The 19,700-nt window shown below is 43.3% G+C and overlaps 1 protein-coding gene across 3 annotated transcripts in view; it reads left to right on the top strand.

The window, feature by feature from the left end:
- Positions 1-19,700, top strand: part of TAPT1 (transmembrane anterior posterior transformation 1) — a 55,246-nt gene that overhangs the window by 20,566 nt on the left and 14,980 nt on the right. For 2 of the 3 annotated variants that reach the window (XM_005666539.4, XM_084971601.1), the window contains exons 3-5: positions 5,406-5,524; positions 17,190-17,352; positions 18,220-18,355. In XM_005666539.4, coding sequence (XP_005666596.2) covers positions 5,406-5,524; positions 17,190-17,352; positions 18,220-18,355 — 418 coding nt within the window. Of the gene's footprint in view, positions 1-5,405; positions 5,525-11,288; positions 11,355-17,189; positions 17,353-18,219; positions 18,356-19,700 lie in introns of all 3 variants that reach the window. The other variant, XM_084971602.1, reaches the window with a different exon arrangement.

Here is a 19,700-nt window from a genome sequence, read left to right as displayed (position 1 = left end):
GCAGGGCGGGGACCTCCAGTTTCCTAGAGAGGAAATTCCCGGGGAGTGACATTCACTGCTCCATACCCCCTGGACCAGTTACATCCCCCCTCTGGCATCCATTTCTGTGTCACTAATAAAACAGGTAGTGTTTTTCAAATAAGGATAAGGTGCTGGGCACCATCCTGAGCACTTGAAACAGGTACGTCCAGCCTCCGCAGCAGCCTCCTGAAGTCTGTGTGCTGGGAAGTTCTGCTCTGGGTCCTCTGGGCCCCACGGAGACGGCCAGGTGGAGCTCCCTCCATCCCGTGTCAGGTGGAAACGTGCTCGTGTGTGTTCAGCATTTTGAGGCTGTAGGAACAGTTTCCCATGTTCAGTTATCCCTTGTCCAAGGGTTAATGCCGTCGTCTGTGTGAATCCAAAACTCCAGGAAATCATAAAGAAGTGCTCACCGTAGGGTTTTTATTTTCTAAAATTTCCAAATATATTTTAATGCTAATTTAGTGAGATACAGATCACACGTGCACTTATGTATGAATTTTCTCAGTCTTTGATTGGGCTACTTACTCTGATCCAGGCACTTGTACAGCATGGAAGCACAGAGGTAAACGTAAGCCTCATGAAGGGAATGGTAAGGTGAGGAGGAAAACGGGTCAGTTTTATACATTTTTGGGCTTACGGGGGGGTTCGCTAGGGAGATCCAGAGGTGGGAAGTTGTTCGGGGCATGCCCAAAAGGACAGAGACAGTAGAAGGCAGCTGGACTCAGGCTAGTTTGAATGGTTAGGCTAAGAAGTATAGATTAGCTTTGGGAAGAAATTAAATTTTATATCTCAAGAATACTTTTAGCTGTGAACATAGCAATAACCTAACAGCGACTTAAACCAAAAGGTTTTTCAGCAATGTTTTCAACAAGTCTAGAGGAAGGAGGTCTCAGTTGTTCCAGCTGATTAATGAAGCCGTTTTTCTCTTTCACTGTCGTTGGCAAATTGGCTTTTGGTCCTCTTGCTTGCTTCCTTTTAATAGCAAGATGACAGCTGCGACCACGGGCGTTGCATCTGCATTATAATCAGAGACGGGAGGAGATAGACAGTGCCGCCTTTTCCACTGCCCCTCTTATAAAGAATCAAAAGCTTTCCCAGAAGCGCCCCGGCGTGCTTCCTCCTGCTTCTGTCCTCTTGGCCAGACCATGTCACACAGCCATCCCCAGCTGCGTGGGAGACCAGGACAGTGAGTGTTATCCTTTTCCAACAAAAGGAGCATCAGACAGGGAATGGTAATTGGGTTATCTACCCCTCAGAGGTCTGCTTGGGAAACATAGCAGCGTTCAGCCTGGACTGGAAATACGGGGAGCCAGGAGCGCTCAAGATCTCTCTGTCTGTGGTCTTTCTTCAGATTAAAATTGATTTATTTATTTGTTTTGCCTCTTAAGAAGTTTATTCTTCTTGTTAAATACAGATGTAGGTGGTGATTATTCTGAAGCCTTTTCTCAGAATTACTCTCCTGTGAGTACGTGTGTTTCTGTAACCTGAATTCAGCTGCTTTGTCTTAAATAGAAATTCTTTGTTATCTTAAGAGTCTCGTAAATTTTAGGAAGCATTTAAATTCGCCTGGTAGAAGAAGTATTGCAGTAGGTACAGAATACTGTATTTGGGGCATGAAACTGTGTTGTTGAAAGGGGGAGGTTACTGCTGTATGGGGGAGACTTGGGGCGGAGATTCAACAACCTCAGCTTCTCATCTCAGGTCTGCAGGAAAAGCCCAGGGGCCTGATCAGAGCATTCCTTTGGCCTTGACTTTCTGCACCTGAGGTGAGGAGGTTGGACTAGGTCGTTGGAGTAGGTCGTCTGTAGAGGGTTGGTTAGTCTGTGACCCTGTAAATGAGTTCTCCTGCGAGGAACAGCATGAATGGGGCGATGAAGGGTTCACAAAACGGGAAATTTTATATTCTCTAGTGGAGGAACTTAGGTTCTAATTCAAAAAATTCCTTTCAAGATAATCAACTTAATCAAAATACCATATAAAGCCTTTGTGTTGTTTCTCAGTGGGAGTATATCTGAAGAAAATGTAGTCATAGCCACTCTTGCATCTTTTTATCAATAAAACAGTCCTGGGATTTCGCTGTAAGACTTAATAGTACTGAGATCTGTTTGTGGCACTGATTTCTTGGGCATCCTCTTGGGTTTCTGGTTCAGGAAAGCGTGTGTGGGGATCATCCCCCTCAGTTGTTCTTATGATGCAGCCCTTGTTTGGGACTCACCCTGACTCAGATGTCACACCCCACCACTACTGAGAGGCCGGAAAGCTGTGGCCATCTGCTTGTCGCAGCATCGCGGCCACCTGGGCTGCTGTTCCTCCTGTCCTCCCTGAGGCTTGATGCCCCCTGCTCCCAGTAGTGGTGATGGCATCCTCTGCGTGCCTTCTGTAGCTGTCTTACCTTTCCTGGCTCTCCTGGGGGACAGGGCCGGTCTGGCGACAGCACCGGCAGCTCCCTTCAGAAGCAGGGCTGGGAGGTGAGGTGGGAGTGGCCTGGGCATCCAGGGCTCCTTGGCCTGGCAAAGACCCTGCTACCTCTTGAACCCATCAGGTGGTTCTAGGGCAGCTGGCCAAAGACTCAAGGGCTCCCCCTGTCCCCCCGAGTTCTCTGGCATGTTTAAAAGACAGCTTGTGTCAGGACTTCCTTGGTGGTCTAGCGGTTAGGACTCTGCGCTCTCACTGCTGAGGTCTGGGTTCAATCCCTGGTCTAGGAACTGAGATCCTACATCTAGCCATTGCATGCTGCAGCTATAAAATATTAACAAACAATCAAGCGAACAACAAAAGACAGTTTGTGATCTTGGCCTTGTGGGGCTTTGTTTATCTTTTTGAACGAGCAGCTTATTTCTGCCACATTAGCTTTGGAAGTGGTCTTAACTCTCTGTCTCCTCTCTTTCCATTGTGCTGTATCCGGCCATACCGTCTCTCACTCAGACTGTGTTCTCCTCTTAGCCGGCCTCCACTTACTCTCCGCCAGCTGCAGTGCTGCCCGTCACTCCCTGTAAAGTGATTGGAGCCTGGGTGGTGTATGATCTTAGCCTACAGCGGCTAGGACCTCTCAGATGTGCCCTAGGGGCCTGAGAGCACACCCAGCCTGGTGCATCACAGCCCTGCTTGTCCTTGCAAGATACCCAGTCATGGCTCCTGCCTCAGGGGGTGTTGTGCGGATTCAGTGAGTTAATGCGGGTCAAGTGCTTAGACTGTAAAAATTCAACACAGACTAAAAATAAGGGAAGTACAAAAATCTTCAGACCTTTCTGTGTGCACAGTCTTTCTACAAATTAAGATCTTTATTTATTTACTTATCTTTGAAGAAGTTTATTCCTTGTGTTAAAAATGTCAGGCATAATTCGATGAAGCCTCTCATCAAAATTACTTTGCTTTTTGTGGTTGCATATGTCTCTGTAGCTTTGCTTGTCATAAAAGTACCTGAGTTATGATAATCCCTTTGTTTGTCATCTCCGTAGAGTGTAGCCTTCATGGAGATACGAATTTTTGAAATCAGATGAATAAGAATGATTTGATTATAGGGGTGACCTTGAAACAGTAGTGGCTTTCAGCCTCAGACATTTGTAAACGTCCTAATTGATAACCCATGCTCTTTGACATTCATCTAGTGAGGGATCCCCCAGTGTAGGTTTACTGGGGGGACTTCCGGAATGCAGAATGAAGATTTGTGCTCCTTAGTGATTAACCGAAGTGATTCCTGACCCTCGTCTGACGGTTACGCTCTGGCCACACAGCCCCCTGCTCACGGTACGCCTGTGCTCGCTCTGGTCTCTGCTTGAAATGCTGTCCCTCCTTACTGCCCCTGGCAGCACCTAGTGCCCATCTTTGCTAACTCTCTTCTACCTACCTGGGTGCCCACGCCTCAGTGCCCCCCACTGGCTGCCCAACCTGATCTCGTCACCAGCAGCCTGCACGTCCAGAGCGCATCCTTCATCCAGCCCTTACTACTCGGTTTGTGGTCCCCTGTTTGGGTGTGAATTCCCAGGGGAAGGTGTCCTTCCTAATAACCTTTTATCCTCCCCCGTGACCCCCCCCACCCCCTGCTGCCCCCTGCCGGCTCCGTTCTTACGGGAGCAGACCCAGAGCTTTCTAAAAAGTGAGCCCAGGGGAAGGAAAGAAAACACCCTTCATGCTTTCTCCTGCTTCCCAACTGCTGCCTCAGAGCAGCCGCCCTCAGCTCGTGGGCACCACTTGGTGGTCGTGGTGGAGGAGGTGGATTCCAGGTTGCCAGAAGATGGTTTGTGCAAGTCCAAGACCAAGTGTCAGCAGACTGAATTTCTTCCGAGGTCTCTCTCCTTGGCTTGTAGACGGCCGCCTTCTCCCTCATCTTGGTGCTGTCTTCCTCGGTGTGTGTCTGTGTCCGCGTTTCCTCCTCTTATAAGCATCCCAGGCATGTCAGGTTAGCCCAGCCTGATGACCTCATTTTAACTTAATTAACTCCCATCTCCAAATACAGTCACATTCAGAGGTGCTGGGTAAGGTCTTCAGCATGTGAATTTGGGGAGGGTGCAGCCCTACCAGTAACAGCGCGGATTTTAAGTACTCAGTGTATTTATGTGGGACAATTAATTGACTCAGAAAATAGATTTATGTAGGACAGTTTGTTGACTAAGAATACGTGGAGTGTTGTGCTGGAAGGTACATATATCAAACCGTGTTTGCATGTCAGACATACAGAAATGTCACTACTCTTAAAATAGCAGAATTTGGTAGCCTGAGTGTGGCTGCTTTTCCCAGCCATCAAGCGATTCCATCTTCCTTCTGTGAAATGTAATCCTACTAAATTTAACAGGTTAAAATGTATAATGTCTCACACACACACACACACACACACACACACCCCAAAAAAAACAGGAAGGATGTGGCCAGTACACAAGAAAGGGGGAGAAATAACAGATATCAGCAGCTTCTCCACCAATTAAGAAGAATGCCTTCTTTGTATAGCAAGTTCAAGTGCACGTGAAATTGTGTTAAAATGAGTAATCACTTTACATAAGAGTAAGGTTAGAGTCGAAAAGTTTTATCTGAAAGGTTTTCTATAGTATCTCCAAAATTTGAGGAAGTACCCAGAAAACTGTATCAGACGTTTCACAGCTATGGTCAAGGGCAATTTATTTGAGTAATTGACTTGTGTCGGTGGTAAACCACAAGCTCTGGAAGAAGAGCTGCAAACTTGCATTTCGAAAAGGGATTTTTCATTAAAATATGGCCCATTTACACAAGCAGAACTGTTAATTTGTCATTCCCATGACAAAGTTAAGAGAAATGAATTTCCTACAAAGTTTAGAAATTCATTGATTGCTTGAAATTTCCGTCTATGGTATTTGAAAGAAAATTTATTTTACAATTTGTTTTTTTTGTTCTTCTCTTCTTTTAAAATCCAGCTCATGTTTTTTGGAATCTTCCTGTGCCTGGATGCATTTCTGTATGTGTTCACCTTGCTTCCTTTAAGAATTTTCCTGGCGCTGTTCAGGCTTTTCACGCTGCCTTGCTATGGCTTAAGGTAAGTTTAAGATTGTAAACTATTTTAAATGTTTATATTGGTTTTACTATTTGTAGTTTAAATAATCACTTGGATAGATTTTTTTAGACTAGGGATACTTCATTAAGTTTCTTTCATGCAACAGAAGAAAGGGTGGGGGAAAAAACTGTAATTGCAATGTATACATGTAAGGATAACCTGACCCCCTTGCTGTACAGTGGGAAAATTAAAAAAAAAAGTTTCTTTCAGCCTTTAGTGTGTAAACGAATGCTGTTTATCTTTTTAATGAATACTATGTAGTATGTTTATATAATATTTCTACTTGTCGTATGTACTTTTCTCTTTTTCCAAATGGTTTTGAATCCAAACTTTACTGGGGCCAGTTAACCAGTGTTCATAATGCACAAGGCTGTGTAGGAGAGTAGAAAGGTCTGGTCCCTGAGAGCCAAGGCCTCACCCTCTGCCTTTATTTTCTTCAAGTCCCTTGGCCTCCTGGGCATCATCTGTAAAGTGAGGACCGGGTACTGGGGGGACGGGGCGGGGGGGGTGGGTGGGGGGCTCTGACGCTGGGTTCCTCCTCCTCCTCATTTGAGAGTCAATGGCATGGGGAGCCTTGGCCGCTGCTTACAGGCGAGGGGCCCTCTGATTCAGAAGTACAGAAAACTCGTGAAGACTTGTCCTTCTCGGAAGGATCTGGCAGCCCCGCCCAGCACGGATGAGCTGATGAGTTGTGGGCAGCTGTGGAGGCTCTCTAAGCCTGTGTCCACATCAGTAAAAAGGGGATATGGAGAGCCTAGCACCTTTCGCCACAGACCGAGAAATGGAAAAAGACTCCCCAGCACGGTGCCTGGTTTGTGGTAGACAGGAGCAGATGCTAGTTTCCTCCTTCCCTTCTCTACCAAAACTAGAAACAGGAAGATGAAAATGCAAAGCTTACATGAATCTTAATGCCTTCTTTGTCTTGAGATTAGAGCTTTGGATTTTGTTGTTGTTTTCTCTGTGTAATTGTATCAACATGCCACTCTCTGTGCAGTCACTCTCTGTGACATTATTATAGAGTTCTCGGCATAGTTGCCCAAGTTACATTGCTAACATGCAGCACTTTTCTAAATGCATTTCATTCCGAAAATGTTTCTAAAGACTCAAATGGACAATAATATGTGAAACTTTATAACGATATGGTAAGTGACTCTTCCACGGTAAATTAAATATATAATTAATAACATTATTCGTGACCATGGAAACTGAGTTATAAAACTGAATAGTACACAGGATTATATGTTGATTCTTTTTTTAGAAATCAAAGTTATGGAAGATTCTCTTTTAAAGTAGTAAATGAGCATATATTTGGTAATTAGTAAGCACTGGATAACGTATACAGTCCTTTTAAAAATGAGCCTTCATCAGTTTTTTTTTTCCATTTTTTAAAGTTTTATTGAAGTATAGTTGATTTACAATGTTGCGATAATTTCTGTTATACAACAGAGTGATTCAGTTACGTATATACACACATTCATTCTTTTTCAGATTCTTTTCCCATACGGGTTTTGACAGAGTATCGGGCAGAGTTCCTTGTCCCATACAGCAGGTCCTTAATCAGTTTTAATAAGGAAGAAATCCCTGCAGTATAAGTTGGAAGAATTTATTGATTGTAATGATCATATTGTGATGAGTTAAAAACTCTACTTTGCAAGATTACGTGGACTAAAACAATTCTAAGAATTAAGATCGTATCATTATTATATGTGACACTTTATAGTCTATATCTTGCTCTCCTTCCAGAATGAAAGAATTATGTTACTATATTTTATTAATTCCATGTTAATCAGTTGGGAGAATCTTTTTTAGAAATTTACCATCAACTTTTAAGATATTCAAGCACATGCTTTATGCCTTTGGGAGAATTTTTAAGAAGTCTTTATTCGTATCAGCCAATCTTTTTTTTAAAGACGTTTGTAGCATGGTCCTTTAATATTAACAAAGCCTAAACTCGCAGGCTGTCACTATTCCTTTATTACTATTGGGAACTCAATAAAACCATGGTTATTTCAGTTACCTTTTCAGAAGACCAGAAGAAAAAAGATCTAAGAAGACATTACTAAGTAGAAATCTTCATGTGTGATTGCAAAACAAGGATGGACACATAGAAAGTTGGATAAAGTCAGGCGAGGCCACCTGATAAAATAGCGTATGCCATGTAGAGATTTTCCTGTCTACACTCTGAGGTAGATTACTTTTGAATTGTTCTTCGATCAACAGCGTGAGACACGTTCATGCTCTAGCTGTCTTTAAGTGAATAGCTTTTAAAGACAGAGCAAGTTCTGTGTGGCTGTTGGCATGATGAGATAAAGCATCAAAAGGATGTGTAACCTGAAAACTCCCTTCCTTCCGGGGGGGCGCCTTCTTGGCTGTGTGAGTGCTCAGTGGCTGTTCACGTTCGCAGGGTGAGTGACAGCAGGGATTGGCCGTGTTTCCAGGGCCTCTTTTTTCAGGCTCTTATTTGAAGAGCCATGTTGTTGTTGAACAGCCTAAGTTTTTGTTTAGCATATAAATTAAAGATGATAACTTTTGCATATTTAAATACTTTTCGATCTATATTAATCTAAGTAACATTTTAAAACCAAATTCAAGAATGTTGTTTTCAAGGGCAGAGTTCCCTGTGCCGTATGACACTAGAGGGCAGCCTTTTACGCTGCATTGAAGACTCCATTAAGATTTCCTGTGCGAACAGTTCTTGCTGTTTCTGCAATTTAGATCAACTGAAAAAATTACATTTTATGTCATCACTAGTAAATAGATATATATGTATAAAATGTAAAATGCAGTTTAAATTATGTAACAGAACTTCAGCACTTTAAAATACTCCGTGTGGGAGTTCCTGTCGTGGCGCAGTGGTTAACGGATCCGACTAGGAACCATAAGGTTGCGGGTTCGGTCCCTGCCCTTGCTCAGTGGGTTAACGATCCGGCATTGCCGTGAGCTGTGGTGTAGGTTGCAGACACGGCTCGGATCCCACGTTGCTGTGGCTCTGGCATAGGCCGGAGGCTACAGCTCCTATTCGACCCCTAGCCTGGGAACCTCCATGTGCCGCGGGAGCGGCCCAAGAAATAGCAAAAAGACAAAAAAAAAAAAAAAAAAAAAGAAAAAGAATATTCCGTGTGCATGTAGGCAGTTTATACAGAATATGCAGATTCTGTCTTATTGCCTTAAGAATGCTTTATCAGAATTGAATGCTTTGTGCTTACATAATATGGGCTGTAGTTTATATTTTGTTTGAGCAATTTAGAAAATAATGTCTTTTGAGCATTATTTTTTAAAGCACCAAACTCGAAATATTTGAAATGTGAAATATAAAGTAAAAAATAAGCAAAGCTATTGTTAATACTAAACCTAAGACCATTCAAATATTTTAGAACTATAAAAATACATTGTATTTTTACAAAATTATTAATCAGCCAAGTTTTGCCTTATAGCTTTCCTTCCAACATTCTCTCCTTCCATTAAGGATTACTTGATTTCTCTTGCCTATGGCTCCATCTTTTTCGACAAGCAAAAAGCGCTCTTTCTTGGAGTTCCCATCATGGCTCAGTGGTTAACGAATCCAGCTAGGAACCATGAGGTTGCGGCTTCGATCCCTGGCCTTGTTCAGTGGGTTAAGGATCCGGCATTGCCCTGAGCTGTGGTGTGGGTCGCAGACGCGGCTCAGATCCCGAGTTGTTGTGGCTCTGGTGTAGGCCAGAGGCTACAGCTCCAATTAGACCCCTAGCCTGGGAACCTCCATATGCCGCGGGAGTGGCCCTAGAAATGGTAAAAAGACACACACACACACACACACAAAGTGCTCTTTCTTTCAGTCTTTGTTTTCTCAGAGATGAGAGGAAATTAAAGAGGCCAGCAAAAAAGTTGATTGTGTTCTTTTTGTTTTCTTTTTCTCACACTCCTGTATTTTAGTTTTCTTTCTGCTAATAAGGAAAAAAAAATTATCATCCTTATTTCTTTGCAATTATTGCCCAAAGAGTGAGGGATGTTGTCAGAGTCATCAGGAGGCTGCCAGAACACGGGAACTGTGTGCGCCCTGGAGCTGTAGGTGCAGTGCCCCGTCTAGCGGAGTACGGATGCTGCCATCTTTTCAGAAGTGGGTTGTGTTCTCACCTCCTTTTCCTGCACAGTAGTGTCGGGTACAGCATTTGCGAGAGAATCTTCAAAGCTACAGCCTCCCAGATTTTCTGCTTTAGAATTGATTCTTTGAACCTACTTCTAAACCTTCTGCAAACTTACCATGGTTTGTCATTTTGGTTTTGGGGTTTTGCCAGTCCTGACAAGTAAGTAGACTCTCTGCCTTTCTCCAAGGCTGAGGGCCAGGGTGAATCTGCAGCCCCCTTGTGGAAACCCAGCCTGTACCATGATTGCTTCACCGGTGGGCATTTTGCCAGCTTTTGACCCTGTTAAAATATTACTCATTTTGAGATGTGAGCCGGGTAATTTCCTTGACTTGGTAGTCGTGTGTGTGTTGTTTGCAAAGGATGCACTGCTTCCGTAAGAAGTTTGCACCTGTCCTCAGTGATCTCAAGAATATTTCAGTGAAAACTATTGCTAATGAATTGACAGTTCTGAAGAATCTTTGCCCCCATATGTTTTGTTATAGACCAAAATAAAGAAAGAAGTACATCCACATTCTTTAAAAGCCAATTCACTGATGTGTTTCTCCCCTCTTTCCCAGATAGGGCAGTATAATTTTGGGAAAACATATGGGGAATTTCTTGAAATGGGATAATTTTTTTAATGATGGAAATCAGAAGTAAGTTTTGATTCATTGTTAAGAAGTATCCCTGTTTCTTGGACGAACAGAAGTATTTTGTTATTTTAGAAAAGTAGAATGCTCTATATTATACTAAAGAGGTATCTAGCATTATTTTTCCACATTTACTTATAGATTAAATCAGTAGTAACCAATTATAGATGTATTTTAATTCACCTGGCATTTTTGTGAATCCTTTTTCCTCCTCTAACCTATGACTTAGTTTGTTTTAGAATTCTCAGTCACATTTGAGTTAAAAGCTGAGGGAGATGTAGAGAAAAACCATACTATCTGGTGTCAAGAACTAACAGTTAGTTTTGAAAACTTTGCTAAAATGTTTTCGACAGTAATAAGCGTGGAGTAGATTTAAGTTAATAAATGCTAGAGTATTTTTCATTTGCTATGAGAGCAAAATGAAATATGTGCAAGTAGATTTTACTGATTTCTCACCTGTTTTAGGCATAACTCTTACTTGAGGCTTTATATACTTTTTGTTGTTGTTTTTAAGAGGCAGTGGTGTCTTTTTCTTTTGAGAATTTACCCCGCAGAAAGCTCTTGTCTCCCTGTCTCCCGAAGGATTAGGAATTTCAAATGCCTGAGATTTCCTTAACCCATTGGGTTTCCTCCGTATGCCTTACCTTCTTCAAGGTAGCTCTGCCTCAAATGAACTTCACACACACACACACACACACACACTAGATTTTTCTCTTTTTTGACACAAACCTGAATTTCAGCCTACGTATTTGAGGCCAGCCCAGCGGCCCACGTAGGGAGAGCTCTTGGTGACTTTCTCTGGGGACGTAAGTACGTCTGTCTTTTCCTCTTGCCAGGGCTGATCTCCGTGGCTGATTTGTAGCAGGCAGTGTATTTGTATTGTTAGAGAGTCTTCCTAACCTCAGGTTTTGTTGTCCCGTCTCCTCACCATGACGCCCCAAGTAGTGTAGTGACATTACAATCTTCTTTCTTTCTCTCTCTCTCGTAAATCAGAGCGAAGGGAGGAGCACTCTCACTTCCTTTATAGAATGGAATGTGGTGTCACAGGGACTCCTCGTGGTGAGTAAACCCTGATTTTCCTTCTCTTCTGGCCAGATCGACATCAGCACAAACGAATACTAATTATAATGAAAAAAATAGACGTAACTGTTTGGGGATGGACACATGCTGAAGAAAGTGAGGTTCCGACCTTAGTCATAGAGCCTGGTCCACATTTGTGCAGGATTCGCCCAGGATCTCACCTAACACAGGAAAGTCCTGGGATGAAATGGTCTTTAGTTGTACGTACGTGTTGGTCTAGACCCGCGGCAGAGGCTTCATTCCCTCCGCACGTCCGTCCCTGAGCTCAGTACCTTCAGTGGGAGCAGCTTTTACTTCTGCGTCGCCCCAGGCACCAAACACAGTGCCTTTTGCCCTAGTATAGTTTAGAATCTTTCTAAAGCCCAGGGAACATTTTAATCCCTCAGTTTAAGCATTTACAAGTATTTTTCTCCTGTCTGTCACAAAGACTTAAGATTTAAAATGTTTAGTCTTCTATTTAAGGAAAACATCTTAATATTAATACTTTATTCTAATTTACTTTAAATTATGAAACAACTTGTCTTTCAAAAAGGGAGACCATTTTTAATGTTTTACATTTTTTTCAATATTGCTTGTATTTCTCCATTCTTTCAGTTATACCACAAATAGCTAAAAATGTTTAAAAGAGAAAGAAAGAAAGAAAGAAAGAAAGAAAGAAAGAAAGAAATCAAATCATGCTGATCTGAAAATTAACTGGTTGGGTTATCCCAGTTCTCTTGGTCATTTGCTGCCTCCTCTTCCTTCCTGATCTTTCTCTTCCCTTGAATCTTAGTCGGTGAGCACATTGTCTCCTGCTAGACAGGAGGAGGAAACGGCCTGCCCTGGTCACCCTAATCTGCTACGTCATTATGTTCCCCCAAAGTTCCCTCAAAACAACTGGTCATTGTGCAAATCCAGTGGAAGTATTGGAATGACTAAAAGATACAATTTAGAAATGTAGAAAGTTTAATTTCCGTAAGAGTGGCTTAACTTGAAAATTAAAAAAAAAAAAATTTCGCTTCTGTTGAATATCTTGTTTAATATTACTTGTCTTGCGATAACTGACAGAAAACCTGTAAATTCAATTAGTGGGTTTTTTACTTTGTCCAACAGCTTCCTGAGCTTGTTTTTGTGTTTGTTAGTGTGGGATTTTCAGCCTTTGCAAAATGAATTGCCAGGAGCTACCATTTAACTAGAATTTATAAGGAAGAACTTGTTCAAAAGCCAATTCAGAGTTGATTGGCAGGGCTCTAGATAAGCTTCTTATGGAGTTGGAAATTCTCATCATATAGTCATTCCAAAAATACCCTGGCAGAGAAGGAAACGGATACTGGAACTGGTTCAAGTTTTTAACCAGCGAACTTATTTTGAGGTTAGGTGTTTTCTTACTCAGAGAGGCTGTAATGCTGTAATGCCACCTTAAAAGCAACTTTCCTTTTTCATCTACAGGGACATGTATATGAAAACAAGACCCTTGTCTTTTAAGAGTTCTGCTTTTTTTTTTAATTTGAATAAATCTCTTTAATTTTGAAAATCAGAGTCATCTCTGAAGCAAGCAGTTGTGATGTAATGTAAGCAAAGGAAATTTTCACCAGAGCACAGAATAGTGGGTCTAGTGGAGATAGCCCTGTGTTTTCTCTTCGTAGAAATTAGGAAAAATTATAGCTGTATTTGTTTTTTAGCACAGTAATTTTTCCAAAGAGATGACAGTAGAGTGACAGATTACACAATATTGTTATGCTGAAAGATGAAAAATACTGAGTCATGATTCTTATAAGTTTAAAAGTTGTTTTTAAAAAGTTTGGAATGGTTGGAGTTCCCGTCGTAGCTCAGCAGTTAACAAATCTGACTAAGAACCATGAGGTTGCGGGTTCAGTCCCTGGCCTTGCTCAGTGGGTTGAGGATACGGCGTTGCCGTGAGCTGTGGTGTAGGTCGCAGACACGGCTCGGATCCTGCGTTACTGTGGCTCTGGTGTAGGCTTGGCAGCTACAGCTCCAATTAGACCCCTAGCCTGGGAACCTCCATATGCCATGGGTGCGGCCCTAGAAAAGGCAAAAAGACCAAAAAAAAATTAAAAAAAAAAAAGTCTGGAATGGTAGATGGGAGTGAGAACATGCCTTCTGGAGCCAGATGCCAGATCCTGCTGTCCAACTTCTTAATTTTCTTTCCTTCCTTTCTTTCTTTCTTTCTTTCTTTCTTGGCCACACCCACGGCATGCGCAAGTTCCTGGGCCAGAGACTGAACCCGTGCTTCAGCAGGGACAGTGCTGGATTCTCACCCCCTAGGCCAGCAGGGAACTCCTCCCGTTTCTTAATTCTTAACTGTGCATCTGCAGGCACGTTCTTGATAGTTTGCCTCATCTGTGGGATTGGGATGGTGATGGTCCCTTCCTCATGGGATTAGTGTGGAAACTAAAACACGTACTTAGCAGGTGCCTGGGACAGTGCTTGCCCGACAATACCTGTGGATTGCAGCATAAGATGTTTACAACTCTTCTGTCCTTTTTACAGCCTGGTTTAATCCTAGGCAGAATAAAACTAAACTGGTGCTAAATTTTATATTTTAATTTATTATCATCTTGGTTCAAAATGTGTGCTATTATTTGAGGATATAGCCTTCGAATGTTTGCCAGCTCTAATTTCTAATAACAATTTATATTAACATAATGTTCCTTCATAGGTAAACTAGCACATTATTCCTTTGTTGCAAATGTTTGTAAGGAAACACAGTTGGCTATGTAGATATATTTTTTAAAAATTCCTTTGTCTCTTAAATAAAATGCTTTGATTGAGATCACTTAAGTAGATGCCAGTCTAGTACCAGAAGCTCTAAATAGAGGTTTCTACTTTAGTTATCTAAATCGTTTTGGAAATGCAGATTCATTAATAGCACCCTGCGTTCCTTTCCTATCATTTGCTTGATTCATTAAACATGACCTATTGTTCTCAAACACCACAGCCCACAATGATGGGTGATTTGAGGTTTTCAGCATATGCTTAGCTGTACCTGCACTTCTTGGGGGGCAGAGCTCGTGTGCTCCTTGCTGATGCTTCCTTTGGTCCCCAGCCATGGGGGTCGGGGGTGGGGGGGGGGGACATAGGCGGGAGCCTACTGGTGTTCAGAATGTCTCTTCTTCTCATTGTTTGAATTAAATGCATTTAGCTCCAACTCTTGAGAGAGAAAATACCTCTTCAGTTTTGAATCTTGTGGGGTTGGGGCTGGGAGTCACCTTGATGGTTGAATAGCCCTTGGCAGAGTCCTGTGTTCTGGGCTAGGTGTTCGGAGACGGGAGCCGAAGCTCCCTCTAGATTTCACGAAAGAGGAGGAAAAGGCCAGAGTCTGCTGGGAGAGAGGAACAGCACTGGTGACAAAAAGAGGCAGCGAAACGATGGGAGGGATTGATCAGCTTGGTGACCCGTCCTCCCTTAGGCTCCTTGGTTCAGCCCAGCGTCTTCACATCCACTCTAGCCCTTCCCAGAGCCAATCTTCACAGAATTTGCCTCTTTTCAGGACTTTTGCAGTCTGCCATCTTCTCTCGGTGAGGAGATTCAGTTCCTGCCTGGCTGAGAACCATATGCATATGCATGTACAAAACGGGAATGAGCTTCTGCGCCCCCAGCTCACAGGGTCGGCATTGGGGGCCTCACCGTTATCTTCTAGAACAGAGTTCTGGGTCGGCAGTTGGGAAGACCTGCAGTTTCCTTGCTGAACCCGACCACTGTGTTTGGAGAAAAGAGCCCCCGCACTGAACGTGGACCAGGGCTAGAGAGGAACTTAGGGGACAGGTGCCCGAGGAATCCCAGGCAAGGAGGGAGCTCAGGATGCCACTGGCTGCCAGGGAGTGAGCCCATGCCCCTAGGAAGCTGCCCAAGTGAGCAGGCAGGGCTGCAGAGCCTCCAAGGCTCCTAATGAAAGTACCTGGGCTTTTTATTGATTGTGATGCATAAAAGCTGCCAGAGCAGGAGACTGAGCACTTTCTGTCCTGAGAAAGCACCGTTCCCATTTTTGTCACAGAAGTTTTATATTTCCTGAAAGAAATCTTAAATGTCGTCTTTTTTTTTTTTTTTTTTTTTTTTGTCTTTTGTCTTTTTTGTTGTTGTTGTTGTTGTTGCTATTTCTTGGGCCACTCCCGCGGCATATGGAGGTTCCCAGGCTAGGGGTCCAGTCAGAGCTGTAGCCGCCGGCCTACGCCGGAGCCACAGCAACACGGGATCTGAGCCCCGTCTGCGACCTACACCACAGCTCACGGCAACGCCAGATCGTCAACCCACTGAGCAAGGCCAGGGACCGAACCCGCAACCTCATAGGTCCTAGTTGGATTCGTTAACCACTGCACCACGACGGGAACTCCCAAATGTCGTCTTTTTTGATGTGGATTTGGCTGCGTCTTAGGAAGATGTTTCCATTCACCATTTAGGTTTAGCTCTTTATACCCAGACCTTGAAATAAGGAATGACGCCGCCCATATTAATTAGGAAAAAAAATTATGATGATGCCTGAGCGACTGGGGGTTAGGGCACTTCAACCTTCATGCTGTTGAAAATCCATGTGTAACTTAGTAGCCAGCCCTCCATATACACGCTCCCTCCATCTCGTCTCAATTCCTCTGTATCCGTGGTTCCGCCAGCCGCAGATCACGCTGGACTGTAGTACATATTTATTGAAAATATGTATATGTGTGTAAGTGGACTCACCCACGTTGTTCAAGGACAACTGTATTTTCAGCTCCTTTCACAGAGGGCTCTCTTTTGTAATATAAAAGCTATTGTGGGAGGTCCCGTCGTGGCGCAGTGGTTAACGAATCCGACTAGGAACCATGAGGTTGCGGGTTCGATTCCTGGCCTCGCTCAGTGGGTTAAGGATCCAGCATTGCCGTGAGCTGTGGTATAGGTCGCAGACTCGGCTCTGATCCCTCATTGCTGTGGCTGTGGCATAGATCGGTGGCTACGGCTCCAATTAGACCCCTTAGCCTGGGAACCTCCATATGCTATGGGAGCAGCCCTAGAAAAGGCAAAAAGACCGAAGGAAGGAAAAAAAAAAAAGCTATTGTGCGAACAGGTAAGAAAAAGATGTGAGGAGAGAATTCGCAGGACGATGAATAACTTCAACATATAAAGATGGTGTCAGTCTCCTAATGAGAGAAATTAACCCTGAAATTCTACCAGATTCGACTTTTCACCAGGGGCATGGGCAAAGTTGACCAAACCCTGACCTAGTGCCCATGGGCTTGTGGTGTTTCCGGTGTAAGTGTGTGTTGGCAGGGCAGCACCGCCCCTGTTGTCAAACTCTCAAGTGATCATAACCCTGAGATTCCAGTTTTAGGACTTATATCCTATAGATATATTTTCATTTATGAGGCATGACGTGTACATTGCATCATGGTTTATAGTTGTAAGAGGCTGGGAATCGTAATGCCTCCAAACAGTGGAGCCCTGCACCGCCGTGGAAATACGAGCTCCTTCTGAACCCATGCAGAAAAATCTGGTATGCTGTTAAATAAAAAGTACCAAGTGCAGCGCAGTGTGTGTCAGAGGCTTGTGTCTTCCTGCTGGAACCCCGTTGATTCCAGGCACTCCGCCTACAGCGCCTGCCCCGTGTGCTCACTGGTTAGGGTCTCCCACTTCCAGCAGTAATGCTTTCTTTATATTCTGTGCTTGGGCAGGACGTTTCATACTGTTGAGTAGTCAGCATAACTCGCCTTGTTGGTTTGAAATTTTTAGAAGATCAGCCTAGTTCCCGTGACCTTTGTATGCCGTTGTGTGTCCAGTAAAGATGATTTCTTGACGAACACATGCGGGGGAGACTCATGTTGTTATTACTTCTCCGTGTTGCAGGGACAGACGTCTGCTTCAGCCGGCCCAGGTGTGTGACATCTTGAAGGGCGTCATTTTGGTGATGTGCTACTTCATGATGCACTATGTGGACTACTCCATGATGTACCACCTGATCAGGGGGCAGTCCGTCATCAAGCTCTACATCATCTACAACATGCTCGAGGTGAGAAGGGCCTCGTTCCCCGCTCGGGCCGGCCCCCCAGCCCGGTGTCGCTGGCACGCAGCTCCAAGCCTTCCCGTGGCTGCGGTACTTTCCTGCCGGCTCTGGGAACCGTGCGTCTGGCCTCTGCTGCCCACGGGGTCGCTCGGGACCTGGTCAACACGCACATTCTGATTTAGTGGGTCTGGGCTGGGGCTGCAGGATCTGCCTCTCTGACAAAGTGGTGCCGGTCCTGGGACACCTCGGGGAAGCGGGTCCTCAGGACACGAGGTGTCCTCAGGTGGGGCAGAGCGGACCTGATGCCTGGACGTTTCTGAGTCAGTATCCCCTGCAGAATGTAGACCATCAAGCGGCAGGGAAATTTATTTTGCACATTTGTTGGACACCCATGTAGACTTTTTGCTAGGACTTTAAAATTTATGAAGATATTCTCAGGATTATGTGTATGTTGGGTATGATAGATTTACATTTTAAATTGCTTTTAGATTTTCACACGGCGCAAGTAAAGCATCTCCCAGTTTCTCTAAGTACTTAGCATTTTTAACACCACGTATCTTTAAAGTACACTATGCTTTAGAGTAGTTGTCATATGAAAATCTGCATTTATATGAAAAATAAGCAGTTATACAAAGCAAAAAAAAAAATTCTTTGCTTTATAGGCAGAACTTTTTTTTTCCTTTGGCTGTACACAAAGCCTACAGAAGTTCCCAGTGTACGTGAGTAAGTAAACAAAGATCCCTGCTCTCTTTTGGAGCGTACCTTCTGGTGGAAGTGAAAAACTCAGATCTCCAGTATTTGCACGACCTCTGCATTTTAGTAAATAGTCAGATGGAATAGTAAGAGACACCTCTCCAAAATTCTTCTCTTTAGGTAGCAGATCGTCTGTTTTCATCATTTGGGCAAGATATACTAGATGCTCTGTACTGGACGGCGACGGAGCCCAAAGAAAGAAAAAGAGCCCACATCGGGGTGATTCCCCACTTTTTCATGGCTGTTCTCTATGTCTGTATCCTTCTAGACTTCTCAGAAATTCCGCCCATCAGTGTGTAGGCTACATTATTCTATTTGGTTATAGCTATTTCTCAGATTTAAGTGTGTGTGTGTGTGTCCTGAAGATTAATGTGAAGTGTCTGCTTAGGCTTTTGAGAAATTGGTTATAACAGTACACTTGACCCTGGAACAGTACAGGGGCTGATCCAAGTATAACTTTTAATAAGCCTCCATATCTGAGGATTCACCCAATCACAGACCATTTCATCGTATAGTATTTACTGTTGAAAAATAACATGCACGTAAGTGACCCATGCAGTTCAGACTCCTGTTGTTCAAGGGTCAGCTATAGTAGTAAATTAAAGAGCCTCATGTATGCCTGACCCTTTGAACTGCTAGAAAATGGTTCTATTCTCAGTGTAACTGATTATAAGGATTTTAGAATAAAAGGATAGTGTATTTAGACATACTTTGTATAGATCTATATAACTTTTTCATCCTTATATTAGAAAGTTTTTTTAGTTTTTTATCTTTAAACCTATGAAAATCCTATGAATTTTATCTTTAAACCTATGAAACCTATTATAACCTTCCACTTAAAAGGTATAAATTCATCTAGAAGTAAAATTTGAAATTGGTTGGGGGAGAATTTTGGAGGTTTTATTAGTTCCTCCTCCCTCACCCCATCTGAAAGCTTTACTTACGGAGAGTAACTGCCTTACTGTGTATGACACACTATGCGTGTATATGTACCCACGCGTATATATTTACACACGCGCATATTGACACTTAAGTTCCATGCGGGATTCACAGGAATGTGTTGTGATTTTTTTTTTTTTAATTTTTTGGTCTTTTTATCTTTTCTAAAGCCACACGCACGGCATATGGAGATTCCCAGGCTAGGGGTCGAATCAGAGCTGTAGCTGCTGGCCTACACCACAGCCACAGCAACGCAGGGTCTGAGCCACATCTGTGACCTACACTGAAGCTCATGGCAACGCCAGCTCCTTAACCCACTGAGCGAGGCCAGGGATCAAACCCGCAACCTCATGGTTCCTACTTGGATTCGTTAACCACTGAGCCACGACGGGAACTCCTAATTACTATTATTTTTTTTGTACTATCTCTGAAAGAGCGATGCTTGAAAGAATTGGATTAGTATTTGGGAAGTTAAAGGACTATGTGCAAAGATTTCTATGAGAGTAAAAAGCTTGTTTCAAGTGTAACGGAGTAAAAAGTTACCGTTCTAATTTAAATAAACTATTCCACATGTAATATAATTTTACAGCTTGGGATGTCTTCAAAGGTGACATCTGGAGAAGAATCTTAATTATCAGACATTTTTTAATGTCTTACATTCC

This window comes from Sus scrofa, chromosome 8 (genome assembly GCF_054392235.1).
Source record: "Sus scrofa isolate SSC_HxYL_T2T_F1_AM1 chromosome 8, Sscrofa_HxYL_maternal_Yorkshire_Landrace_v2.0, whole genome shotgun sequence".
Taxonomy (NCBI): domain Eukaryota; kingdom Metazoa; phylum Chordata; class Mammalia; order Artiodactyla; family Suidae; genus Sus; species Sus scrofa.
This window is presented reverse-complemented; position numbering and strand designations above follow the sequence as displayed.